Below are 27,244 nucleotides of genomic sequence, written 5' to 3'. Positions count from 1 at the left end.
CTAACTGGAGGTGAGAGCACGCGAGAGCAGAATTAAAGACACCATGATTTTAACGAGATATTATGGCGTACTTACCTTGTTTTGATCCAAAAACTCCATGTAGCATGTATCACCGAGTGTAAAGACACAGCTGTGAATGGCCACAGCTGGACTTTTTGGGGATTTTATGGGTGAAACACTGTCATATGACAAGGGTCGCAATGCAGAAATCGCAGACATTAAGGAGTGGTCGAGATGTTCTTTTTCATATTTTACCCTTTTAAACGATTTTTTCAATTTTTCTTGTTTGGATCGATTATTTATCATCATCTAAAATATTGGGGAAAATGCGTCAGTAACAAAAAACATACAATTAAGCGATAGTTATGAGGTAGATATGCGTGACTTTTTTACAGACGCTAATTTTTTCATTGTGACGTCATTTGTTCAAAAGTTTAAAATATGTGAGTGAATAATTTTTTCAAGTCGTTTTTTTTTTTTTTTTTTTTTTTAATATTAGACATCAATTAATGATTCTAAGCTAAAAATGACAGATATTTCGAATAATAAATACGATTACTTACCTTATTTTATGGCTAGGTTGAAACAAAAGCGGTTGCGTGACGGCTGTAAACGGTGGTTTCCAGGGTAAAACGGACAAATTAAAAATAGTTCGGGGCTTATTGCTCCATGAATCTGCTATGGCAGTATTTCAAGCCAAAGCAACAGTTGTGTTTGATAGAACAATATATCTATAAGCTATTTATGGCACATTAAGCCCCTGAACTATTTTTAATATGTCCGTTTTACCCTGAAAGCCGCCGTTTAAAGACGTCGCGCAACTGCTTTTGTTTCAACCCAGCCATAAAACAAAAGTAATTAATTATGTTTATCTTTCAAAATGTCTGTCGTTTTTAGCTTAGAATCATTAATTGATGTCTCATTTTTTGATTAAAAAAAAAAAAAAAACGACTTTAAAAAATTATTCACTCACATATTTTAAACTTTTAAACAAATTATGTCAAAATGAAAAAAATGGCGTCTGTAAAAAAGTCCTGGATCTCTACCTCATCACTATCACTTAATTGTTTGTTTGTTTGTTTGTTTTTTTTGTTACTGTCGCCTTTTCTACAATATGTTAGATGATAAATCATTGGTCCAAACAAAGAAAAATTGAAAAAAAAATTTTTTAAAGGCTAAATATATGAAAAAGAACATCTCAACCACTCCTTGATGTCTGCGATTTCTGCATCACGACCCTTGGTATATTACCGTGTTTCACCCATAAAATCCCCCAAAAATCCAGCTGTGGCCATTAACAACTGTGTCTTGACACTCAGTGAGACATGCTACATGGAGTGTTTGGATCGAAAAAGGTAAGTACGCGATAATATCTCATTAAAGTCATGGCGTCTGTAATTCTGCTCTCGCGTGCTCTCACCTCCAGATAGGGTTTTGCTGTTTAAAAAAATTTTTTTTTTTTTTTTTAAATGCCCTCCTGTTCAAATTTTTTTCTTCCCCCAGAAAATTGAGATTTTAAGCTTTCCAATGATGTGTCACACATGCATATCGGACAATTTTTAAAGTTGGCTACATTGGGCGTCTTAGAGCGGAACTTGAAGTTACCTGAGTGTTTTCCGCCATATACATAAATGATGACATAATAACTTTTGTGTATTTTGAGTGATATGCTAAAGCAAACAAATGGCTTTTTGAGCATTATTATACATTAAAATGGATTTGTTTTTCTTATGCTGGTTTAGGCTTGTATGTACGGTACATCCAACTTATTTAAACTGGGAGGACTTGCTGTGAATGCTCATCCATAGACTTTAAAACTATATCATGAAGTCTATGGCTCATCTTTCACTGCCATTGACGAAACGTCCAATCCATTTTGACTGAAAGAAGCAGTTTGTGAATACAGTTTGACTTCACGTGTTATATAGGACACTCATTTAAAACTTTGGGTGCCATTGACAGCGCTAGACATCCATTTTGACTGGGAGGGAGAAATGTTCATTTGGCCCTCCCAGTCAATGGCAGCCAATGAGCAAAGATTGAGGAGTACAATTCATTTTTGATTTTTAGGTGTATACCAAGGGTCCCCAAACTACGGCCCACGGGCCGGATAAGGCCCACCTTCACATTTGGTCCGGCCCCCTGAACTATTTTTTATTTTTTCAATAGTGTTATTTAGTTCCTGGCTTTTTTCTGTGAAGAAACCAGAGAGGGTTATTTGGTCATAATCTATTTAATTAATAGTGTTATTATTTTTATGGTTATTATATTCAGGGCTGACAAATGATTAAAATTTTTAATCAAGTTAATTACAGTTTAAAAATTAATTCATCACAATTAATCACAATTCAAACCATCTATAAAATATGCCATATTTTTCTGTAAATTATTGTTGGGATGGAAAGATAAGACAAGACGGATATATACATTCAACATACGGTACATAAGTACTGTATTTGTTTATTATAACAATAAATCAAAAAGATGGCATTAACATTATTAACATTCTGTTAAGGCGATCCATGGATAGAAAGACTTGTAGTTCTTAAAACAAAAATGTTAGTACAAGTTATAGAAATTTTATATTAAAACCCCTCTTAATGTTTTCGTTTTAATAAAATTTGTAAAATTTTCAATCAAAAAATAAACTAGTAGCCCGCCATTGTTGATGTCAATAATTACACAATGCTCATGGTGCTGAAACCCATAAAATCAGTCGCTCCCAAGCACCAGCAGAGGGTGGCAAAACACCAAAAAACACAAGTAGCAAGTGGACATTACACTGTGCTGTCACTTTAATCTGTTTGAGCGGGGCATGTGCGTTAAATGCGTCAGATATTTTAACGTGATTAATTTAAAAAATTAATAACCACCCATTAAGGCGATAATTTTGACAGATTATTATTTTTATTTTATTTACTTTTGTTCCGTGAAGAATCCAGAAAGGGTTATTTGATTGTGGCTTTCTGAAAAACAATAAATTTTTACAATTAGGCATTCCTGCAATTGTCACACCTTTTCTGTTACAAACTGACCCCGGCCCCTTATCAGAGAAGGGAAAAGTTATGTGGCCCTCACAGGAAAAAGTTCGGGGACCCCTGGTTTGTACAGTTCAGTTCACATTTGTTTTTCTTGCCGCTACTTTTCTCCTTCATTTTGAATCCTGTGGCTTATAGTGCATTGCGGCTTATTGCAATAGCATTAGAGATGCACGATAATATCGGTTACCGATAATTATCGGCCGATAATGGCAATTATGACGTCACACAGATTATCCAGATTTTTAAAAATTCAACCGTTAATGCAATCCGATAATTATATACTTGAATTAGCCTCCAAATGTGCGCAACCGAAGCAGTTTTGTCCACTTCGCAACCCCTCCTCCCTCTGAAGCCCCTGAGGGCGGAGGGGTTGAGGAGTATGGCGTCATAGAGGAGGCGGTGTTACACAACAGGATTGATGCAGTTGGATATCATGGCGGCTCTGTCACTAGCGTGGGTTGATTTTTTTCCGTGTGTGAAACAAAGGATGCTCTCGCCAACATGCACTGCAGAAGTTCCACGAGGCGGAAAGAAAGCGTCAGATAGTATATAGCATATAGTCAAATAAAACAAAAAATTTAACTGTTTGGTAAAATCGCAACTTCTCGTGCTTGAAGGAGAAACAATGCTGAATTGTATCCAAAGAACACCATACCTCCTGTGAAGCATGGGGTGGAGACATAATGATTTACGGTATTTTTTTCTGCAAAGGGACCAGGACATGTGATTTGTGTAAAGGAAAGGCTAAATTGTGCTATTTATTGTGAAATTTTGAGTTAAAACCTCCTTCCATCAGCATTGAAGATGAAACATGGCTGGGTTCTTGAGTACGACAATGATCAATGTTCATAACTTATTTTCCACAATAATTTGCAAATAAATTCTTTAAAAATCTGTGATTTTCTGATTTTTTTTTTTCATTCTGTCTCTCATAGTTGAGGTATACCTATGATGAAAGTTACAGGGTTCTCTCATCTTCTTAAGTGGGAGACCTTGCACAATTTGTGGCTGAATAAATACTTTTTTGCCCCACTGTGTTACTTAGTGAGATGCATGTGACAATGTTGTGGCGTTAGCTGTGCAATAACCGTGACATTTCAGTGCAAACTTGAGTTGAGAATGATGACAGCTCTCGGAAAGAAACTCTCCTTCTCTTTAACTGTTATAGCCAGAGGGCAACAGGTTGAAGAGGTGGAAGCTGTGGTGTGTATAGTCTTTTATGATGCTCCTCACCCTATGATAATATGGAATACGTTCAGGGCTTTTTTTCTTTTTTTTTTAAGGATTAGGAGTCCAATCCATTTGGAATTTTATTTTTGTAGCTTTTCTATATTGTTTCCATTAATCTTTTTCTGATATTTGAGTCACTTTTATGGCACTCGCCCACTCCCATCAAGTAAGAGGAGGTAGGGTTGTTCCGATCATCTTTTTTTCCTCCCGATCTGATCCCTATCGTTTTAGTTTGAGTATCTGCCGATCCCGATATTTCCCGATCCGATTGCTTTTTTTTGCTCCCGTTTCAATTCCAATCATTCCCGATAAATTTTCCCGATCATATACATTTTGGCAATGCATTATAAAAAAAATGGATAAAACTCGGAGGAATATATATATTCAACATACAGTACATAAGTACTGTATTTGTTTATTATGACAATAAATCAAAAAGATGGCATTTGCATTATTAACATTCTGTCTGTGAGAGTGATCCACGGATAGAAAGACTTGTAATTCTTAAAGGATAAATGTGACTTTGTATATTGTGACTAAATATTGCCATCAAGTGTATTTGTTGAGCTTTCACTAAATGATACTGTAGCCATTTAACCGTTCAAATGCATGATGGGAAGTGCAACCATGACTGTGCGTAGTACTACCAATTGATATATCTTCTCTGCGTTGGGAAATAACCTAGGGTGTTAAGAAAAAGATCAATTACTACCTTGCTTCCCCACATTGCTTGCCACGATATTTTTAATCGTAGGGAGAGGGATTGTAAGGCTTTAACCAATTAAAACAGGCGCCAAAGGCTGCCAAAATTCACTCAACTCATTTTATGCTGCTTTTAGCTCTCTATATAGGTAGAATGGCACCATTACAGATTGAGCGCGACAATGCATGAGTGGGTCGTGCAGCGCATGCATCATGAAAAAATTAATTACCGCCGTTATCGGGATATATTTGATAACCGTACCTTAAGCCTAAACTAAAGACTCTGGATGAGTGTAACATATTATGTCTGTAACGTTAAATACAATTAGAAAACGATTTAATTAAAAAATATATATATATATATATATACTGAAAAAAGGCACGTCCGATATTTTTTTGCTGATTCCGATACTTTGAAAATGACGTGATCGGACCGATCGATCGGCACATCTCTACTAGGAGGGCATCAGGATTATTAACACCAGAGCTGCGGGTTTCACTACTGACTTGACTACCAGCCTCAAATGTGACTGTCCATCAACATCAGTAGCAGTCAATGAGTTAATTGTGTTTTTCTTCTCTGTTTCTTCCAGCTGGATCCAGACAACACCGGTTTCATCGCTGTGGAGAACTTCACCAGCCTGGTGGAGCACCATGAGCTGCAGCTGGACCCGTCCAAACTGGACATGCTGTTAGCGCTGGTCCAGAGCAATGAGGATGGACAAGTCTGCTATCAGGAGCTCATCGAGCTGGTGAGCTGCTCTCTCTTCCATTCGCGGCGATAGACGTCCAATCCATTTGAAGCGGTCTATGGCACTGAAAAATGATCATTTTCATCATCAAATTGACCTCACAAAATTTGTAGTATTTGGAATTCAAAATCAAAAAGAAATGAATTCATTATTCAAACCCTGACTGGCAATCAGGATTTGTCGCATTTCAAAATGCTGCCCTTCAAAATCCCCTCCCTTCAGGAGGTCCAATCAGAGAACCACTTAAATAATAAGCGCTCAAATGTTTTTTTTTTTCCCCAAGCGTGCGAGCCTTGTCGCGTTCCCGCAAGCATTTAAAACAAACTGAAAAACTCCAAGGAAAACAAAAATCAGTTTGAGCTGCTCTGATGTTTTTCATGTCACTTTGGGGATGCGGCACGCTAGCCCTGACGCTGTTTTGGGGATTTTTCAACAGTGATCAGCACAGCCGGCTAAAAATAATGCACTTTTACGCCGTAATGATTAAACCATGAAAAGCAACAAGGTGGGCTCTCGTTTTAAAAGGATTTGGACGAGAATGCACCAGAGTATTTGGGTCAGCTAGCGTCGGGTGACCATATTTTGATTTCTCAAAAAGAGGACACTCGGCCCAGCCTCGAAATACTTGAATTTTACTCAGAGTTCAATCAAAGATGCCTGTATTACTTTGAAATATTTGAAGTGTGCCCCCTTATTCTGGATAGAAAAATTGTTTTATTAAAAAAAAAATAATAATAGTGATCCCTCGTTTTTACGGTTACGGATAATGGGGACCAGGAAAAAAAAAATATATATATATATATATATATATTTTTTTTTTTTTTTTTTTTTTGGGTGAGTTTTCAATATATTTATTCACATTTAGTATTGGAAATAGATACCAATGACATGTTTTTTAAAAAAACTTTTTTTCCCAAAGTATAATTAATATATATATAATATATATATTAGGGCTGTCAAAATTATCGCGTTAACGGGCGTTAATTTTTTTAATTAAGCACGTTAAAAACTTAAAATATTTGATGCAATTAACGCACTCCCCCCGCTCAGACAGATTTAAATGACAGTACAGTGAACTGGTTGTTAATTGTGTTTTATGGAGTTTTGCCGCCCTCTGCTGGCGCTTGGGTGCGACTGATTTTATAGGTTTCAGCACCATGAGCATTGTGTAATTGACATCAACAATGGCGAGCTACTAGTTTATTTTTTGATTGAAAATTTTACACATTTTATTAAAACGAAAACATTAAGAGGGGTTTTAATATAAAATTTCTCTAACTTGTACTGACATTTTTCTTTTAAGAACTACAAGTCTTTCTATCCATGCATCGCGTTAACAGAATGTTAATAATGTTAATGCCATCTTGTTGATTTATTGTTATAATAAACAAAGTCCTTATGTGCTGTATTTTGAATGTATATATCCATCTTGTGTCTTATCTTTCCATTCCCACAATAATTTACAGAAAAATATGGCATATTTTATAGATGGTTTGAATTGCGATTAATTACGATTAATTAATTTTTAAGCTGTGATGAACTCGATTAAAAATTTCAATCGTTTGACAGCCATATTATATATATATGTATATGTATGTGTGTGTATATATATATATATATATATATATATATATATATATTAGGGCTGTCAAACGATTAAAATTAAAAAAAAGCCATATTATATATATTATATATATATATATATATATATATATATTAGGGCTGTCAAACGATTAAAATTTTTTTATCGAGTTCATCACAGCTTAAAAATTAATTAATCGTAATTAATCGCAATTCAAACCATCTATAAAATATGCCATATTTTTCTGTAAATTATTGTCGGAATGGAAAGATAAGACACAAGACTGATATATGGCGGAAAACACAACGGTTAACACGATAATTTTGACAGCCCTAAAATACATACATACATATGGCGGAAAATACAAGACTGAAAAAGCAGTTTCTGCTCTTGCGCTCCTCTTTAAAAGAAACTGCTGTATTTGAAGCAAAAACAACTGCTGTGTTTGATAGAACAACATGTCTATATGCTGCCATAGCAGATTCATGGCACATGAAGCCCCCTAACTATTTTCAATTTGTCCGTTTTACCCTGAAAACCCCCATTTACAGACGTCGCGCAGCCGCTTTTGTTTCAACCCAGCCATAAAACGAAGGTAATTAATTATATTTATTATTCAAAATGTCTGTCGTTTTTAGCTTAGAATCATTAATTATATCTCATATTTCGTTTAAAAAAAAAAAAAAAAGGACTTTAAAAAATTATTCACTCGCATATTTTAAACTTTTAAACAAATTATGTCACAATGAAAAAAATGGCGTCTGTAAAAAAAATATATCTACCTCATAACTATCGCTTAATTGTATTTTTTTTTTTGTTACTGTCACATTTTCTCCGATATTTTAGATGATAAATAATCGACCCAAACCAAAAAAAATTGAAAAAAAAGTTTAAAAGGGTAAATATATGAAAAAGAAACTCTCAACCACTCCTTGATGTCTGCAATTTCTGCATTGCGACCCCTGTTAAATTACCATGTTTCACCCATAAAATCTCCAAAAAATCCAGCTGTGGCCATTCACAGCTGTGTCTTTACACTCAGTGATACAAACTACATGGAGTTTTTGGATCAAAACAAACAACAACAAAAAAAGATTACAATAGTGTAAAGAACATGCTAACAAGTTTACCAAACCATCAGGGTCACTCCAGAACACCAAAATAACATGTGAAATGATATAATAATGTGTTAATAATTTTCAGAGTATAAGTCACACCCCCAGCCAAACTATGGAGAGAAAAACAAAAACAAAAAACTGCGACTTATAGTCCGAAAAATACGGTATGTATTTTTTTTTTCTCTCGTCGGAATTCAATGATTTATTTATTTATTTATTGGATTTAATTTGGCTTAATGTGGTTACTGTATAGTATCATTATAACAGAAAAAAAATACCATTGTTTAAAAAACAACAACAACAACAAAAATAAAAGTAGTTACTCACAATGTTACTCATAACTTGAATATTCTTTTCACCAAATACCTTTTTACTTGTACTTGAGTAAATTTTTTGGGCGACTACTTTTACTTGAGTAATATTATTTTGAAGTAACGCTACTCTTACTTGGGTAAAATTTTTGGCTACTCTACCCACCCCAAGCTAGCATGAGTTCAGCTAGCGAGTAAACAAGTGAAAATACTTTTTTGCCTCTCAACTATTTCTTTTTCTGATGACTTTTTATTTGATATCTTGGCTTCTTTGGCCTTTGAAAACACATTTCTAGCAGGTACGGTTATTGCTAATTAGTATTGAGCCACGCGGTATCGAGCGCGAGCCGCGGCTAATGAATCCATCAAGGACAATCGACGAAAGCAGACAGCAGCGTGCGCGATAGACAACTTGCGGCTTTCGGCGGGGAGGGAGGGGAAGGCGTCTCGCTGTTTAATACGCACACATGTGCGCTCACCTGCTGTGCGCCATTTAGTTTATTCAGCTGTCCCTGAAGGCTGTTGCTAGCTTGGCGCTTCAAGCTGCTGCGTCACTACTAAAGAAAGGTTCTGATAGTTAAATATTAGAGTATTTTTTGGAGATTTGTGTTTAAAATAAATAAACAAGGGCTGTCAAACGATTGAAATTTTTAATCAAGTTAATCACAGCTTAGAAATTAATTAATCGTAATCAATCGCAATTCAAACCAACTTGTTTCAAGACTACAGTTACAGTTAGACTTCACTTTGATGGTTAATGCAGTTATTTTTATCACAATAGATTGGTATATTTACATTTCAAAAACCAGAAGCCATTCAGTTACGAATGTGATTGCACTTTAGTTTACATATTTAAATGTTCAGATATTAAGATTTGAATGAGGCAAAATAACATGCTTTTTCTCTCAAATATATTGTGAAAATCATTTGTTTCAGATGTACTGTCATTATTTTCTGTATAAAATTTAATTTGGTGTTTAAAAAGTATTTTTTCAAAATTGAATCTTGAAAAAGAGAGGGTCGTCTTGTAACCAGGGACGTCTTATATTCGGGCCAATACGGTAATTAGAGATCTAGCCAAGGCAAAGTCTGAGAAAGTTTTATGTGTATTTTGCATAGCTATTGTGATTGGGAATGCCAGTTCTCTTTGCATTGAGCGCTTCTCTTTTTGTGAACATTATTTTTTTGAGAGATAGGAATATTATTTTTGTTGTGCTTTCACTAAATGATACTGTAGCGACTTAACTGTTCCGCCCAAATGAATGATGGGAAGTTGGGCAACCATGACTGTCAGTGGTGGCTGCAAATGGTATACAGTATGTTCTGCGTTGTGTTTAATTAGGCGTGTTAAGAAAAAGAACGTCTCCTGCGCCGCCAGAATGCATGATGGGAAGTTGGGCAACCATGACTGTCAGTGGTGGCTGCAAATGGTATAAGCCTACAGGATGATCTGCTCTGTGTTCAATTAAGCGTGTTGAGAAAAAGATCATCTCCTGTCATTCTACCCCATGTCGTTCACCACAATACTTATGGCGGAAAACACTCAGGTGACTTGGAGTTCCGTTCCGAGACCCCCAATTTGGCCAAATTTCAAAATTGTCTTATATGCATGTGTGATACATCATTGGAAAGCCTAAAATCTCAATTTTCTGGGGGACGAAAAATTTTGAACAGGAGGGCATTTAAAAAAAAAAAAATTAAACATCAAAACCCTATCTGGAGGTGAGAGCACGCGAAAGCAGAATTACAGACGCCATGACTTTAACGAGATATTATCGCGTACTGACCTTGGTTTGATCGAAAAACTCCATGTAGCATGTATCACTGAGTGTCAAGACACAGCTGTGTATGGCCACAGCTGAATTTTTGGGGGATTTTATGGGTGAAACATGGTAATATAACAAGGGTCGCGATGCAGAAATTGCAGACATCAAGGAGTGGTCGAGATGTTCTTTTTCATATATTTACCTTTTTAAACGTTTTTTTTCCCAATTTTTCTTTGTTTGGATCGATTATTTATCATCAAACATTTCGGAAAAATGCGACAGAAACAAAAAAAAATACAATTAAGCGATAGTTATAAGGTAAATATCCGTGACTTTTTTACAGACGCCATTTTTTTCATTGTGACGTAATTTGTATAAAAGTTTACAATATGTGAGTAAATAATTTTTTTAAGTCTTTTTAAAAAAAATTTTTTTAACGAAATATTAGACATCAATTAATGATTCTAAGTTAAAAATGACAGACATTTTGAATAATAAATATATTTAATTACCTTTGTTTTATGGCTGGGTTGAAACCAAAGCGGTTGCGCGATGTCTGTAAACGGGGGTTTTCAGGGTAAAACGGCCAAATTAAAAATAGTTCGGGGGCCTAATGCGCCACGAATCTGCTATGGCAGCATAAAGACATATTGTTCTATCAAACACAACAGTTGTTTTGGCTTAAAATACAGCATTTTCTTTTAAAGAGAAGTGCAAGGGCAGAAACGGCTTTTTCAGTCTTGTCTGTGTTTTCCGCCTTATACAGTGCCCTCCATAATTATTGGCACCCCTGAAAAAGATGTGTTTTTTAGCTTCTAATATTTTTTTTAAATCAAATAATAAATTATATATATATATATATATATATATATATATATATATATAAAATAACAGTCACTGTTCTTTTTCTACATGTATTTAATTTCCACACATAGTTTTTGGTTCCTATGCAAAAAAAAAAAAAATTAGTTTTTGGTTCCTATGCAAAAAAAAAAAAAAATTATAATATAATAATCATACGTATATTTTTAAAAATAAATAAAAATAAGCTCAGCTGCTATCGATTATTTTAGTTGATAAATAAATCGATGAACTAGTTAGTTCGAATCATCGAGTAATCGGATAACGAACATAAAAAATGAAAATACCTGAGCTGAGCATCAAACGGTATTAAAAATAAATGATGGTCTAAGTACAACAAAAGAACAGTTAGCTAATTTACATAGCAAAAGTCCGCTAGCTTAAATGCCATGAAATGCTAACTTTTTTTTAATGCTTTGAACAAATGGTTGAAACACATATTCCCACAAAAAATATACCCATAAATTATGAATGCATAAAAAAAAAAAAAAACATTAGTTCAAACAAAAACTTAGCTTATGTTGGTCTTAACAGGAAGCAGCCGATTTCAGCCATGTGAAATGAGTAATATATTCACTGTTACAACTATGGGGCAGTGTATCCACCCAAATCAAACTAAATGCAAACACTTTCAAAACAAACCATTACAGAGCCACTTGAATTAAACGAATACTCGAAGCAGCAAAATTTAATTTGAATCTTTTTTCTAATCGAAATTACTTGAGTTAATCGATTACCGTATTTTCCGCACTATAAGGCGCACCTAAAAGCCTTAAAATTTTCTCAAAAGCTGACAGTGCGCCTTATAATCCGGTGCGCCTTATATATGAATCAATACTGAGCCGCAACAGTTTTTTTGTTTTGTTTTGTTTTGTTTTTTGACAGATTTATACAAATTCATATTTCAAAGAAAGAATTGTTCACAATGGCCTGGTTCAGTTCCTTTTTTCAAGACACCTGGAACTTCATGTCCAAACTGTTGTTTTCTTCACTGACCAATTATAAATCAACATTTTGGGACCAAAAAGACAAAAAAATTGAATAAATAGTTTTATATTTGATAATTCAACTAGGGCTGTCAAAATCATCGCGTTAACGGGCGGTAATTGATTTTTTAAATTAATCACGTTAAAATATTTGACGCAATTAACGCACATGCCCCACTCTAACAGATTAAAATGACAGCAGTGTAATGTCCGCTTGTTACTTGTTTTTTGGTGTTTGGGGCCCTCTGCTGGCGCTTGGGCCCAAATGAGTTTATGGATTTCAGCACAATGAATGAGCATGGTGTAGTTATTGACATCAATTTCAATCAAAAAATAAACTAGTAGCTCGCCATTGAAGCTACTAGTTTATTTTTTGATTGAAAATTTTCAAATTTTAATAAAACGAAAACATTAAGAGGGGTTTTAATATCAAATTTCTATAACTTGTACTAACATTTATCTTTTAAGAACTACAAGTCTTTCTATCCATGGATCGCTTTAAGAGAATGTTAATGCCATCTTGTTGATTTATTGTTATAATAAACAAATACAGTACTTATGTACGTATGTTAAATGCATATATCCGTCTTGTGTCTTATCTTTCCATTCCAACAATAATTTACAGAAAACTATGGCCTGTTTTATAGATGGTTTGAATTGCGATTAATTACAATTATTTTTTAAGCTGTAATTAAATCGATTAAAAATTTGAATCGTTTGACAGCCCTAAAAAAAAGTAAATAAATAAATAAAAAGCTCAATCTTGGTCTCACACAAAAATACACACGGTCCCAGTGTGCTTTGGTCAGATGAGACATGTTTTGTTTGGCAACAAACACTCTAAGTGGGTCTGGCGTGCCACGAAAGATGCGCATGCTGAAAAGCATCTCATACCCACTGTGAAGTATGGGGGTGGGTCAGTGATTCTGTGGGGCTGTTTCGCTTCCAAAGGCCCTGGGAACCTTGTTAGGGTGCATGGCATCAGGAATGCTTTGAAATACCAGGACATTTTAAGTCAAAATCTGTTGTCCTCTGCCCGAAAGCTGAAGATGGGTCGTCACTGGGTCTTTCAGCTAGACAATGACCCTAAACATATGGCCAAATCTAAACAGAAATGGTTCACCAGAAAAAAAATCAAGCTCCTCCCATGGTGATCTCAGTCCCCAGACCTTGTTTTGTTGGCAAGAGGGGGTTGTACAAAGTATTAACACCAGGGGTGCTAATAATTGTGACACACATTATTTGATGTCGAATAATTTTTTCTTTATGTTGGATTTTTTTCCCCCACTGAATGAATGCACTTGTATTGAAGGTTGGATTTTTCTCTTTTTTTCCATTAAGGTCCCATATTATTTGATTTAAAATATATGTATATTAGAAGCTAAAAAACACATCTTTTTCAGGGGTGCCAATAATTATGGAGGGCACTGTATTTGTTTTTATGTCCACTCGCATTCCTCTGCCTTTTCGCTCTCAGTGTGCTAAAACGGCGTCATTGTAAACGGTTTCAGGTAATGTATGAACGGGTCATTCCGTGCATGCGTTAATTGCGTCAACTATTTTAAGGTGATTAATTTAAAAAATTAATTACCGCCCGTTAACGCGATAAATTTGCCAGCACTAAAATGAACAAAACTAATGCTCAAACAAATCAAAATGAAAAATACTGATCCGGAAGTTATGCCTAAACACGCACGACGACTGCAGGAAAAGAAGTTCGGATCACAAAAAAAAGTCAGTCATTTGAACTTCCCGCCAGGTAGTTGAAAAATCATTCGCCGCTCATTATAAAAAGACGTCGAAGGCCGCTTTTTTGTTCCGTCCCGCTCGTTTTGTGTCAGATCCTATCACTGCACGCCAAGTTTGATTTGGAGATAATTGCTTCGTTGGCGGTTTTGTCTCCAGGGAGAACTATTGTTTGAGCTTACAATGGCGCTTGGGAGTTTCAGGTGAAGCTTTTCTCTGTTTCTGCATGTTTTGTCAAAAGGAAGGAGGGAAAAAAAACGCCGAAATATGGGACAGAGGTATTTTTTTTTCATATCTGTAACACTGTGATGAATTTCTTTTTTCAAACTTTTCTCTGGTGGCATTCTTTGATTAATGGCGGCGTGAGCAAACGGAACAATCCATCTCAGCAGGCAGGATTTTTATTTTTGGGACGATTTCGGGCCCATGTTGAGAGCTCGACTATTGTTCCAAACCAGCAATAGATAAAACTTTTTTCCACTTTCAACAATTTTTTTTTTTTTAAAAAGCCGTTGTGTTTATGAAACTCTGCTTTATCACACATTGAATATTGCTTTACTTGTTGGCAACTGGCAGGTGTAAATACATGCTGTAACATAAAATCACTCTGCAAGAAATCGTTAGAGGTCCTTGCCAGAAAACCAATGTCATTCCATGTTTGTAACGTTTTAAAAAAAGTACTATTTATTGAGCCTTGAGAATTTAATTTTTTTTTAAACGGCTTGTCTAATGTACAAGGAATTTTATCGTAATGTTTTGTTCTTTGTCTTTTTGTATCTTTGCGTTACCTGCCTAGGTACTGCGGCTGTAAATTTTTTTTTTTTTTTTTTGCTACAATCTGGCAACTTTACATCTTTTAGATGTTCATCAATGTGCACTGTCCCTATTAAATAAATAAATAAATGAATAAAATGATCATTCGCTTCCTGCCGCTCCCAGTCCAAATGGATTGGCCGTTTATCGTTGTCAGTAGCAGATAAAGTATTAATGGGTCCATCGCTAACGTATACCGCGTTGTAAAAGACCGTTGGCCATGACGGACTGTTACGAACAGTGCAAATGCATTGGACATCAATGGTCGTCAATGGCAGCTAAAGTATTGCTGTGTCCTTCGCTAACATGTAACGCACTACAGTGCCTGACAAAAGTCTTGTCGCTTATCCATTTTGTAGAAACAACTGCTAATAACCTGACTTTTAATTATTCAGTTGGTTTCAGAAATGGCTCATATGAAAGCTAAGACCATCCCAAATGATGTTGAATGTGCAAAAATATATTTGTTCCACTGAAAAAAGATTTATCATTTAATGAAGTCATAAAAGTCAAATTTTGGCAAGACAAAAGTTTTGTCGCCTACAGAAAGTAGTGTGAAAATTGAACAAAAAATGTACTTCGAATACAAAAATACATTAGATAACATAAGCGAATTAAGTAGTGGTGCTGTGAGATCCAAATTTAATATTTGGTATGACTTCCATGGGCTTCGGCAAGGATTCATACAATTTATTAAGTCATCAGGAACACCAAAGAATGCAGTCTTGCATGCATCCCAGAGTTCATCAATATTCTTGGGTTTCGTCTTCCATGCTTCCTCTTTCACCGTGTTCATGTCTGGTGTCTGGGCTAGCCAGTCCTGGAGGATCTTGATCTTCTTTGCCTTGAAGAGCTAAGCTAAGATTTGTTGATATTTCAGGCTATTTATGTTGCCTTCCACCCTGCAGAATTTTTGCACACCCCCATACCGGATGTAACCCCAGACCATGATTTTGCCAGCACCTAACTTCACTGTTTTCTGAGTGAATCTCAGATCCATGCGGGCTCCAGTAGGTCTCCTGCGATATTTGTGGCGCCTGTGGTGTAATTCAATGGAAGATTCATCTGAAAAATTCACCATTTGCCACTTTTCCAGCGTTCATCCTTTTGACAGGCTGTGGGCCTTGGCAAATGCCACACGGTTTTTTAATTGTCTGCACCTTGAGAGATAAATAGTCTGAAAATCAACAAATCTTAGCTGCCTCTTACATTCCTAACCATAAAACAGACAAATTCTGCAGCAGGATGGTGCTCCATCGCATACTTCAATACTCTACTACTCTTCCTCAAAGTTCCTCAAGGCTAAGAAGATCAACATCCTCCAGGACTGGCCAGCCAGTCACCAGATATGAACATCATTGAGAATGTCTGGAGTAGAATGAAAGAGGAAGCATGGAAGACGAAACCCAAGAATGTTGATGAACTCTGAGAGGCATGCAAGACTGCTTTCTTTGATATTCCTGATGACTTCATCCATAAATTGTATGAACCCTTGCCGAAGCCCATGGAAGTCATACAAAATATTAACTTTTGGATCTCACAGCACCACTACTTCATTTGCTTATGTTATGTAACATATTTTTGTATTTGAAGTACATTTTTTGTATTTGAAGTACATTTTTTGTTCAATTTTCACACTACTTTCTGTAGGCGACAAAACTTTTGTCTTGCCAAATTTGACCTTTATGTCTTCATTAAATGCAAAATCTTTTTTTCAGTGAAACGAACATATTTTTGTACATTCAACATAATTTGGGAGGGTCTTAGCTAGAGGTGTGCAAAATTTCCGATTCTTAGATTATTCGCGATTCGGCCGTGGAAGATTCGAGAACGATTCACAAACATCCAAATTCCGATTATTGAAATATGCCAAGTAAAGCGGAAGTACAACACACTCAGCGCGCCGCGCGGTCTTTGGGACGGAACGGAGCGGGAGTAGCTAAACATTATGCTTCTCATTAACCGGCCCCTCGGGTAATGCCAACGCTCAACTCACGGCTCTGGCTCAACTCATGCCACGAGATAAAAAAACACAACAACATACCTGACTGCTGCCGAAAAGCTGCTACAAGTACAGCTAAGCTACATAATGTTACGGTAGATATCATTTATATAGGACTAGATGGATTATAGACTCGGTAGCGGTAGCAGCACATCTGCAAAAAGCTAGATGCGGGCGTTAGTAAACGGCCGCCATCTTAAAGCAGTAAACTTGCCTGCAATGCTGTTGTAGCGAACCTTCCAAGCAAACCTAATTAACTTTTTATCTAAAATACTCCTAAATCGGCAAAATATTGACTTGAATCTATCTTTAAAATAGTTTTTAAACTTTCACATGTTAAAAGTAGACAAAAGGGAAATTATGGAATAACGGGAGCAATTTTAACAACTTTAACGGTTGATTCACAACATTAAATTAATTGAATGTAGTTTAAAGCTGCTGATACAGAATGGGGACTGGAGTTTTTTTATTTAATGTTATTTTTGTATATTTGTTTACTGCTATATGTTAACTTGATACTGAAATAGTAGTTTGGTTTAGCCTGAGAGTATTTTTGAACAATTTTGGAACTAATGTACAAAACTTTATTAAAAAAAAAAAAAAAAAAAAAAAAAAAAAAGGAGGGGGGTGCATCAATAATCGTTTTATAATCGAATCGGAGCCTCTGAATCGTAATCGTAATCGAATCGTTTGGTGCCCAAAGATTCCCAGCTCTAGTCTTAGCTTTCATATGAGCCATTTCTGAAACCAATTGAATAATTAAAAGTCAGGTTATTAGCAATTGTTTCTACAAAATGGATAAGCGACAAGACTTTTGTCAGGGACTGTAGAGTGCTGCCCTCAACATGACTTGAAAGCGCGGATTTAAACCTCTCTCGCAGTTTTTATTTGGCACCAATTGACCACGGAAAACCGGAGATATGATCCTTTTAATTTCAGGAAAAAGTAGACGCCCAATCATTTAAAAAAGTTAAAAAAAAATTTTTTTTTAATTGTCTGTATTAAATGCGTAATTGAGTGTCCACTCAAATCCGCTCCTGCTGCTCACTTACACACAACTGTTTTACAAGTTAAACGATGACTGACGCATGCGGCACTTTGAAGGTCAAGTCTCTGGCAAGATCAGAGCTTGTCTTGTCTGTCGGTTGTCTGTCAATCATCGTTTGATTATCTGGTCTTTGCTTTTTGGCAAAGCCAAATAATGTTATTCTGCGACTTTATTATATATGTATATAGTATATAGTATATGTTATTCTGTTTTTTTTTTTTTAATGGGAATCCTTCGACGCGCCGCGCAGCTCGAACCGCTTGGCCGCGCAGCTCGAACCACTTGACCGATCGGCACCGTTCAAGTATCGACGCGTCCGGAATTTTTGCGCGACGCAGGCTTTTTTTCAAACGAACCCGAAAAATTTTCCGTTCGCCCGTAAACGGCAATTTTCTGAAAAAAAAAAAAGCAATTTTCAAAATGTGTCTAGTCCTACAATTTTTTTAACCAAATTACATAATTTAGGTATCAAAAATTCCGGGACGGTGAGGGGCATAAAAGTTGTATACAGAATTTGGAAAAAATTTACGGTTCCCCAGAAATTTGACTAAAACTTGCCCATTCATTTTTAATGAGAAAAAAAAAGTTTCAAAATGTATCTAGTCCTACAATTTTTCACCAAATCACACAATTTGGGCATCAAAAATTCCAGGACGGTGAGGGGAATAAAAGTTATTAACACAATTTGGAAAAAATATACGGTTCCCCGGAAATCTTCCAAAAACCTGAATCATTTTCAAGCATAAAGCATCAAGCATAAAAGTTGTATACAGAATTTGGAAAAAATTTACGGTTCCCCAGAAATTTGACTAAAACTTGCCCATTCATTTTTAAGGAGAAAAAAAGACAAGTTTCAAAATGTTACTAGTCCGTCAATTTTTGACGAAAACACACAAGATTGGCATCAAAAATTCCGGGATGGCGAGGGGCATAAAAGTGACGGAAAAATTTTTGGGGATAAAATGTACGGTTTCCCGGCAATTTGCGAAAAACGTGCCCATTCATTTTTAATGGGAAACAAAGAAAAGTTTCAAAATGTATCTAGTCCTTCAATTTTTGATCAAATCACACAATTTTTGGCATCAAAAATTCCGTGAGGGTGAGGGGCATAAAAGTTGTATACAGAATTTTCAAAAAAACATTACGGTCCCCCGGAAATTGGCCAAAAACTGTCCCATTCATTTCTAATGAGAATATTTCCCATTCACTTACAATGGGATTTCTAATTGAAGTTACATTGCATTGATGCCATTGACGGCCATGCATGTCGAATCTATTGATGCCAATGTACTTGGATTCAATTGACTGTATGGATGTCGATGCCATTGACGGCCATGGACGTCCACATTTTTTCCCATTCATTTTCAATGGGGGAAAAAACAAAATTTCCCCAATTCAACAGAAAATGACCAGATATCAATAGACGTGTCCCCCAAATGTCCCCAATTCCATTGACGCTTATAGAGGGTGCTGCCAATGACGGCCATGGACGTCCAAATTTCCCATTCATTTCTCATGGCATTTACTTTGTTTAATACCATTGACGGGAATGTTTCTCAATTGTATTGATGCCAATGTACTAGGATTCCATTGATGCCTATGTAAGTCGATGCCATTGACAGCCATGGACGTCCAAATTTTTTCCCATTCATTTTCAATGGGGGAAAAAACTCAATTTCCCCAAATCTACAGAAAATGACCAGATATCAATAGGACATGTCCCCCAAACTTCCCCGCTTCCATTGACACTTATAGAGGGTGCTGCCATTGACGGCCTTGGATGTCCAAATATCCCATTCATTTCTCATGGCATTTACTTTGTTTATTGCCATTGACTGGCATGTTTGTCCATTCTTTTGATGCCAATGTACTTGGAGGCCATTGACAGCCATGGATGTCCCAAAATTTTCCCATTAATTTTTAATGGCAAAAAATCCAATATCCCCAAATTAAAAGAAAATGACCAGATATCAATGGGACGTGTCCCCCAAACTTCCCCGCTTCCATTGACACTTATGGATGGTGCTGCCATTGACGGCCATGGACGTCCAAATTTCCCATTCATTTCTCATAGCATTTATTTTGTTTATTGCCATTGACTGGAATGTTTGTCCATTCTATTGATGCCAATGTACTTGGAGGCCATTGACAGCTATGGACGTCCAAATTTTCCGTTCATTTCTAATGGCATTTAATTTGTTTAATGCCATTGACAGGCATGTTTGTCCATTATATTGATAGCCCTGGGCGGGGCTACGATTTGTATAGCCACACAGGAAAGACCTGGTGTAATTTCTCCAGAAATTGCAGTTTCTAGTTTAATAAGCAATTCCAGTTCACTCTGATGAACAAAGAGCAGGGAGAGGAAGGGAGGGAGCGAGCATGACACTATGTGATCGGCTCGGGACAGCTTATCTGTATTGTTTTCCCTTCTTTTAATTGAAAAAAAATCCGCGATGGACTGAGGGCCCGAAGTTGCGAGGGATCACTGTAGTAACTATGAAGGAACTATTCACTATCCAAACTAGGAACTAATTTTCTCCACTAGAGGGCACTGAGGCTCTTCGGACGAATAATGCTTCATTTGTCTTTTTTCTCTCGCCAGAATTCAATGATTTTTATTTTATTTTATTTATTTATTTTATTTCTTTGGCTTAATGTGGTTATGTAATGGGTTATTGTACAGTGTCATTATAATAACAACAGTTCATATGGATAAGTTTGTGCTGAGAGGGGAAAAAAAATACCATTGTTTCCCAAAAAAAAAAAACCGGATAGTTTTTTTTTTTACTAGTACTTCGATGACTAGTTTTACTTGAGTAATATTATTTTGAAGTAACGCTACGCTTACTTGAGTAAAATTTCTGGCTACTCTACCCACTTCTGACGATGATTGACGTTCCATCCATTTGTCCTGGGAGGGCTGGCAGTAAATGAATGACAGTCCATCATGGAACATGGTCTTTTCCAACTTTTACAGTGCTGTACATGTTCCTGTTCAAATGGATGATAGATGTTCTTGTTCATTTTTGTCACTTATTCATCCCAGATGAGCAGCAAGCGCTCCAGCAGTTTCCGCCGAGCCATCGCCAACGGCCGCCGCACGCTGCAGAGGGAGATCCTCCTGGACGAGACGGGCCTGGGTCTCTACAAGCGCTTCGTGCGCTACGTGGCCTACGAGATCCTGCCCTGCGAGACCGACCGCCGCTGGTACTTCCATCAGAACCGCCTGTGCCCGCCTCCCGTCTTTATCGCCGTCATCACCATCGTCCAGGTCAGAAAAAGCCAGTTTTGCTCACGCGACAGGAACAGATGGAAAGAAATGACCATTTATTTGGGCCAATTTCTGGATATCTGTTCACAGATTATCGTGTTCATGTGCTACGGCATCATGCTCAACAAGTGGGTGCTTCAAACCTACCAGCCGGATTTTATGAAGAGCCCCCTAGTGTACCATCCGGGCCACCGCGCTCAAGTGTGGCGCTTCTTCAGCTACATGTTCATGCACGTCGGGTACGTAAAACGGAGCGCGAACGAGGAATTTCCCGATGTCTTGTGTTAATCACGATGTCGCCCTCTATAGCTTGGAGCAGCTGGGCTTCAATGCGTTACTACAGCTGATGATCGGAGTCCCTTTGGAGATGGTCCATGGCGTCTTGCGGATAAGTTTGCTTTATATGGCGGGAGTGCTAGCGGGTGAGTACCTTTTTTCGGATTTGTTTTTGTAACTTGTGACACAACTTACATTTCAAATGTTTGTTTGAGTACATAAGGATGGGGAATAATGATTCTATAAAGTGAATTAACAACTGAGAACTGTGTCGTATTTAATTAGGGATCGCTTTTAGATCTAGAGTGCCTCGTTGTCAGCCACGAGTGTGCGCATGTCATGGAGAACGGTGATTTTACCAATTTAGAAACTTGTTGGCATGTGCATGTTACGTCCCAAGGACGGCTGGCGAAGGGCGTAACATAAAACAAGCCACACAAGTTCACAAGTGGCACAAATGTATTTACAGTCAAACTCGCAATGAACAATATTTACAAAATGTGGATGAAGCGCAGCTTCGGGGTAAGCCCAGGCCAAAACAACAAACAAAAGGAATCTACACTTCAACCCCACCCGCTAACTAGTAATCTGTAAAATGCCGTTTGGTGTCGCATCTTTGCGCTGCCGATGATTGTAAACTTTTATAGCAAAGTCTGATTTTGCCTCGGCTCGCGTTTCGCTAATAGGGTAGCAATCACTGAGCTCAGCCGCACTAGGCATTATGGGCAATGTAATTTTGAACTGCTGCGTTTGGAAAACTTGCTGGTTGAATAGCTTGTCAGTTAATTTCTGTTATTGTTTGCGTACAATCTAGAACGTTGAATGAGAATAAAAATTGAGTGGGGATAACAATTTGTCAAAGACAATTGTTGTGATAGTAATTTTAAAAAATGTTGAATGGCACATAGCCTACTGTGTGTGTGTATTGACTGGACTACATTTCCATGGGTCTGCATTATATTATTTTTTTTAAAATCATTATTCTTTTTTTTGTTTTGTTTTCACTTTTTGATTATTTTTTTAGGAAGAAAAAGCCTGTTGAGTAACCATTTGAGTAAAAAAAAATATATTTCAATTAAGTGTATAATGTATACTATATGGCAATAGGCTTATGTTTTTTTTTTTTTAATAAAACATATTTTTTCTATCCAGACAGAGGAGGTACACTTTAAATATATTAAAGTGATATAGGCATCTTTGAGTGAACTTTGAGTAAAATTCAAGTATCTCAAGGCCGGGCCGAGTGTCCTCTTTTTTGGAAATCGAAATATGGTCACCAGTGGCAGACTTGGCAATTTTGGGGCCTACGGCGAACAGGTCCAGGGGCCCTCTTCATGGGTCAAGGGTTAAAAAGGTGAGAAGGGTGTGCAGGGAATATGTTCCGGTACACTAGGGCTGTCCTAAACGACAAATTTTCCCCTGATTAGTCAGCGGACTAGTTTTACGATTAGTCGACTAATCCAGTACTTCTCAAATTGTGGGGCGCGCCCCCCTGGGTAGCGCATGTGACCTCGGGGAACATGTTTTTGTTTTGTTTTTTTGCCGTACTTGAATAAAGTGTACTTGCGCGTCCACTCAGTGGGTGGCAGTGGTGGTCTCATTTTTGGAGTGCGCGCAGTATTTTTTAACTAAGCAAGAGCACAGTGCATAGTGCTGTTTTCGAAAGCCGTTTTCCGGCCTTTTTTTCGGCACAACACCGGACTCACGCAGCGACCCACTGTCTTCTCCGGTTCTCACGTGTCCGCCCGAGAAGTGCCATTTTCGGCTTGGGATCGTCACGACGACCGCCCTCACCTACGGTTCTCCCTTGGCCGCCTAGAATGCGCTTTTTTCAGGCCGTTCGGGTTTGGCTTTGACTTTTAATACAGTGGGAGATGACGAAAGACAACTGTTTACTGTGTCTAAAAATGATTATAGCGGACAGCCGGAAGCCAAATCAAATAAGACGCCACTTAAAGACATTAGACCCCAATCTTATTGATAAGCCGCTTGATTATTTTTCATCGAAAACGTGCCGAATATTGCCAACAATCGCCCCGCTTTGTCAGTGTTATATCAGTAAACCAGTGAGCACTGTTAGCATGCACAGTGCAAAATAAACCCACACCATTGCAAAGGAGGTGATACTGTGAGCGGCGAAAATAAAAACTGTCCTTCTGTCCAAAGACACTTTTTTCCCCTTCTATTCAGTTTTGTTTTTTCGGTCAAATTTTTGGCATATTGTCCTCATGGGTTAATGTTTCTAATCAAATTGAATTTGTTTTTATTTAGTGATTTTATTACATTTTATTTTTCAGTATCAAATGGTCAATGGTTTGGATGTGACTTTCTTTTAAATTCAGGCAAATTGTTGCGCGTTAAGTTTCTCTTACAAACAAAACAATGTTAATAAAGTTATACTTTATTATAAGTTGATCTGTTACTTTTTTTCTTTAATAGAAAAAAAGGACACAATGTTAGGCTGAGGCGTACTTATAATTGTAATTTTATAGACAAATGATACTATTTACAGTGGCGGCAGAGAGTTTGGGGGGGCGCGAAACATTTACGTCTTTCTTGGGGGGGCGTAACAGAAAATAATTGAGAAGCACTGGACTAATCTAATAATTTCCTTTTTTTTTTTTTTTTTTTTTTTTTTACTAATTTATCAATGAAATTTTTGTTGACGCTTATTAATTCACAAAACCCTTTTGGAAGACTTACATTCTTGATTAAAGAACAAATTATCATGTAAATAACAATAATTAATCACAAATAAACAATGAGGTTAAATGCATATAGCATTTACTAGTGCAAAAGAATGGAAAATAGATTCAGAACACTGACTTTGCCTTTCCAACATTATTTAAAACAATTCTTAAAAAAAAAAATCTAGCATTATTATTATAGTCTACTACTATATATAATAGTAGTATAATATTTATAATAATTATTCATTGCCAATCATACTTGTCATAAAGAGTGTCATTTGAAAGCTATTTTTAGTGTAGAATCTGTATTCTGTTGTATTTACTCTACATATTATAATATTAATTCTGAAGTATGTGGGATTAACTCCAGAAATCGTTATTTATATGACGAACATGACGTGCTTTTACTTTGAAATGTTCACCGGAGGTACGTTCGCTAAACCACTAACCGAAAGGTTTACACTCCGTAAAAAAACATTCTTTGTCATTGCTTGTGGGGTCACTAATAGATTTTTTAAAAAAATTTCGTTGGCAAATGCTGTTAACCAGCTGTTGAGTGTTATTGTCTGACTGATTGGAACTGTACAGCATTGTTTCGCCACAGGGTGTGCTGTCGAGTATTTTATGTTCGGTGTGAAGAAGAAAAAAGTTAAAAGAGGCATAAGCGGCCTGTTCTCAACTTCTCCCTCACTGCACTTTGGCTCTCGTGGAGAGCACGTTTGCTCATGTGTTCGAAATAAACGATAGCCGACGTGCAAAGTAGCACGTGAGCTGTAAAAATAGCAAGCTCAGTGGTGTGAAAAACGCAGGAGAGCTAAGTGAAGCTAACAAACAGCTAAGCGATGCTAAACGGAGCTAATCGAAGCTAAACGGCGCTAAATGAAGCTAAGCAACTGATACTCAGTCCGTCGTCGTGGAACAGTCCATTTTAGTGCTGGTGTGTGGGGGAGAGATCATATAAATGCAGCATTCAAATGGCTTTCTTTTTTGTTTTGTTATTTGTTTGTTTGGTTTGCTGACATAATTATACATGACGAAAAGTCAGGGGTGCGGCTGGCTCCGGTGGCCCAAGCCCTTGCTCTTTGGGGCAAGGGCAGCTGGTCGGGGGCCCCCTACTGGTTGAGGGCCTAAGGCGATTGCCTACTTCGCCTGAATAGTAGATCCGCCTATGCTTGTCCTAGCATAAGCACATGAGCTAAGCTAATGTACTAAATTTTACATGTCTTAAAATGAGTGTGAGCGTGTGTTGTTTTCACTGAGCAGAGGAAGATTTGAGTGGCACTAAACTCAATTTACTCGGAACAAAGCGAAGCTGATATAAATCATTCGGACGTTTGGTCACGTACAGACGGAAGAAGTAAAATATCAGATTCAAATATTACTCGACACGAATTAGACTTCGCAACGGTAATCAAATGACACCGAGCGCGAGATTTCCAAATTGTTCCTGCTGGAAAAGAGATTTGCGCAGCAGGCTTGATGACTTGTGCAAATGCGCATTAGCTGGGAGACGCAAGCAGCGAGAAGCGATCCAGAGATCAGCGGCGACATAAAAAATATCCACAAATCTCCAAAGTAGCACGCCAGAGGATGAAAGTTAATGAGGTTCCATTCTGCGCGGAGCCGTGACCTCCGCCCGGCGACAAACAGCCGCAAAAATACAATTCGGATTTGGACTTTATGCGAAAATTAGCCGCTGGCTTTATTGCAGGTGAAATGCTGAAAGGCAATCGGAGACCTTTAAGTTGATAAATGGCACAGACTTGGGAAAAGTAAATTCTAAGCATTTTTTTTCCAGCGGGTGGAGAACACTGCAAACAAAAGGACAAAAGCAAACTGGGTCAGATCGACTGCTGACTGGCAAAATGTAACAAAAAAAAAAAAAAAAAAAGGCCGACTAAAGTAAACGCTGTTTTTAAACAAACTGGGCCTCTTTGAAACCAACAAACTAAGATTCTAACCTTTTATTTCCTTGAAATAAAGTTTGGGTTTGAGAGAAACAATCCATCATGGTTTTTTAAAAATTTTACAGTACATATTAGCGAAGGATACAGTAATATTTTAGCTGCCCCTGACAGCGCTAGCTAAAAATGCAGCCGATTTTGATTGATCGAAAAATTTACCAAGTGCGTAAAATAAGGATGTGAATACCGCAATTTTCGCACTATAATGCGTACCTGACTATTAGCCGCCACCCACCAAATTTGACACGAAAACGACATTTGTTCATAGATAAGCCGCACCTGACCTCACTGTATTATGGGATATTTACACCAAAAGATATTAACCGGTAACCCTTCATTTGTTGGCGGCATCATATGACTGTCATAAGACCAAATGAACCACTGTGAAGCTTTGAACCATTTGGCTTGCTTCAAGCTTCATTTGACCATCACTCCCTTGGGGGAGACAGTCAACCTCTGCTGCCCCCTGCTGTCAACACTGTTGTTGTCCAACATGCCTCCTAGCATGCATTGCAGCGCTACAGATGTGAATAACAATCAAAATTCATGTTCTGTTCTAATTATTTCTTCAGTTACTGTTCCAGTTTCATTAATTGCTAGTAATGGTATTTGGTAACACTTTATTTGACAGTGGTGTCATAAGACTGTCATTGGACAATCATAATTATGAGATCACACTGTCATGAGCATTAATAAATTCTAGGGCTGTCAAACGATTAAAAATTTTAATCACAGTTTAAAAATTAATTAATCGTAATTAATCGCAATTCAAACCATCTATAAAATATGCCATATTTTTCTGTAAATTATTGTTGGAATGGAAAGATAAGACACAAGACAGATATATACATTCAGCATCCTGTACATAAGTACTGTATATGTTTATTATTAAAATAAATCAACAAGATGGCATTAACATTATCAACATTCTGTTAAAGCTATTCATGGATAGAAAGACTTGTAGTTCTTAAAAGATAAATGTTAGTACAAGTTATAGAAATTTTGTATTAAAACCCCTCTTAATGTTTTCGTTTGAATAAAATGTGTAAAATTTTCAATCAAAAAAATAAACTAGTAGCTCG

At 36.9% G+C, this 27,244-nt stretch overlaps 1 protein-coding gene across 1 annotated transcript in view; it reads left to right on the top strand.

Annotated features, from left to right (window-relative positions):
• Positions 1 to 27,244, top strand: part of rhbdl1 (rhomboid, veinlet-like 1 (Drosophila)) — a 117,948-nt gene that overhangs the window by 43,538 nt on the left and 47,166 nt on the right. The window contains exons 5-8 of the mRNA XM_057826924.1: positions 5,567 to 5,725; positions 21,008 to 21,232; positions 21,323 to 21,471; positions 21,542 to 21,654. Coding sequence (XP_057682907.1) covers positions 5,567 to 5,725; positions 21,008 to 21,232; positions 21,323 to 21,471; positions 21,542 to 21,654 — 646 coding nt within the window. The remainder of the gene's footprint in view (positions 1 to 5,566; positions 5,726 to 21,007; positions 21,233 to 21,322; positions 21,472 to 21,541; positions 21,655 to 27,244) is intronic.

This window comes from Corythoichthys intestinalis, chromosome 21, assembly GCF_030265065.1.
Source record: "Corythoichthys intestinalis isolate RoL2023-P3 chromosome 21, ASM3026506v1, whole genome shotgun sequence".
Taxonomy (NCBI): Eukaryota; Metazoa; Chordata; class Actinopteri; order Syngnathiformes; family Syngnathidae; genus Corythoichthys; species Corythoichthys intestinalis.
The sequence above is the reverse complement of the archived record's forward strand: the minus strand, read 5'-3'. Positions and strand labels throughout refer to the sequence as shown.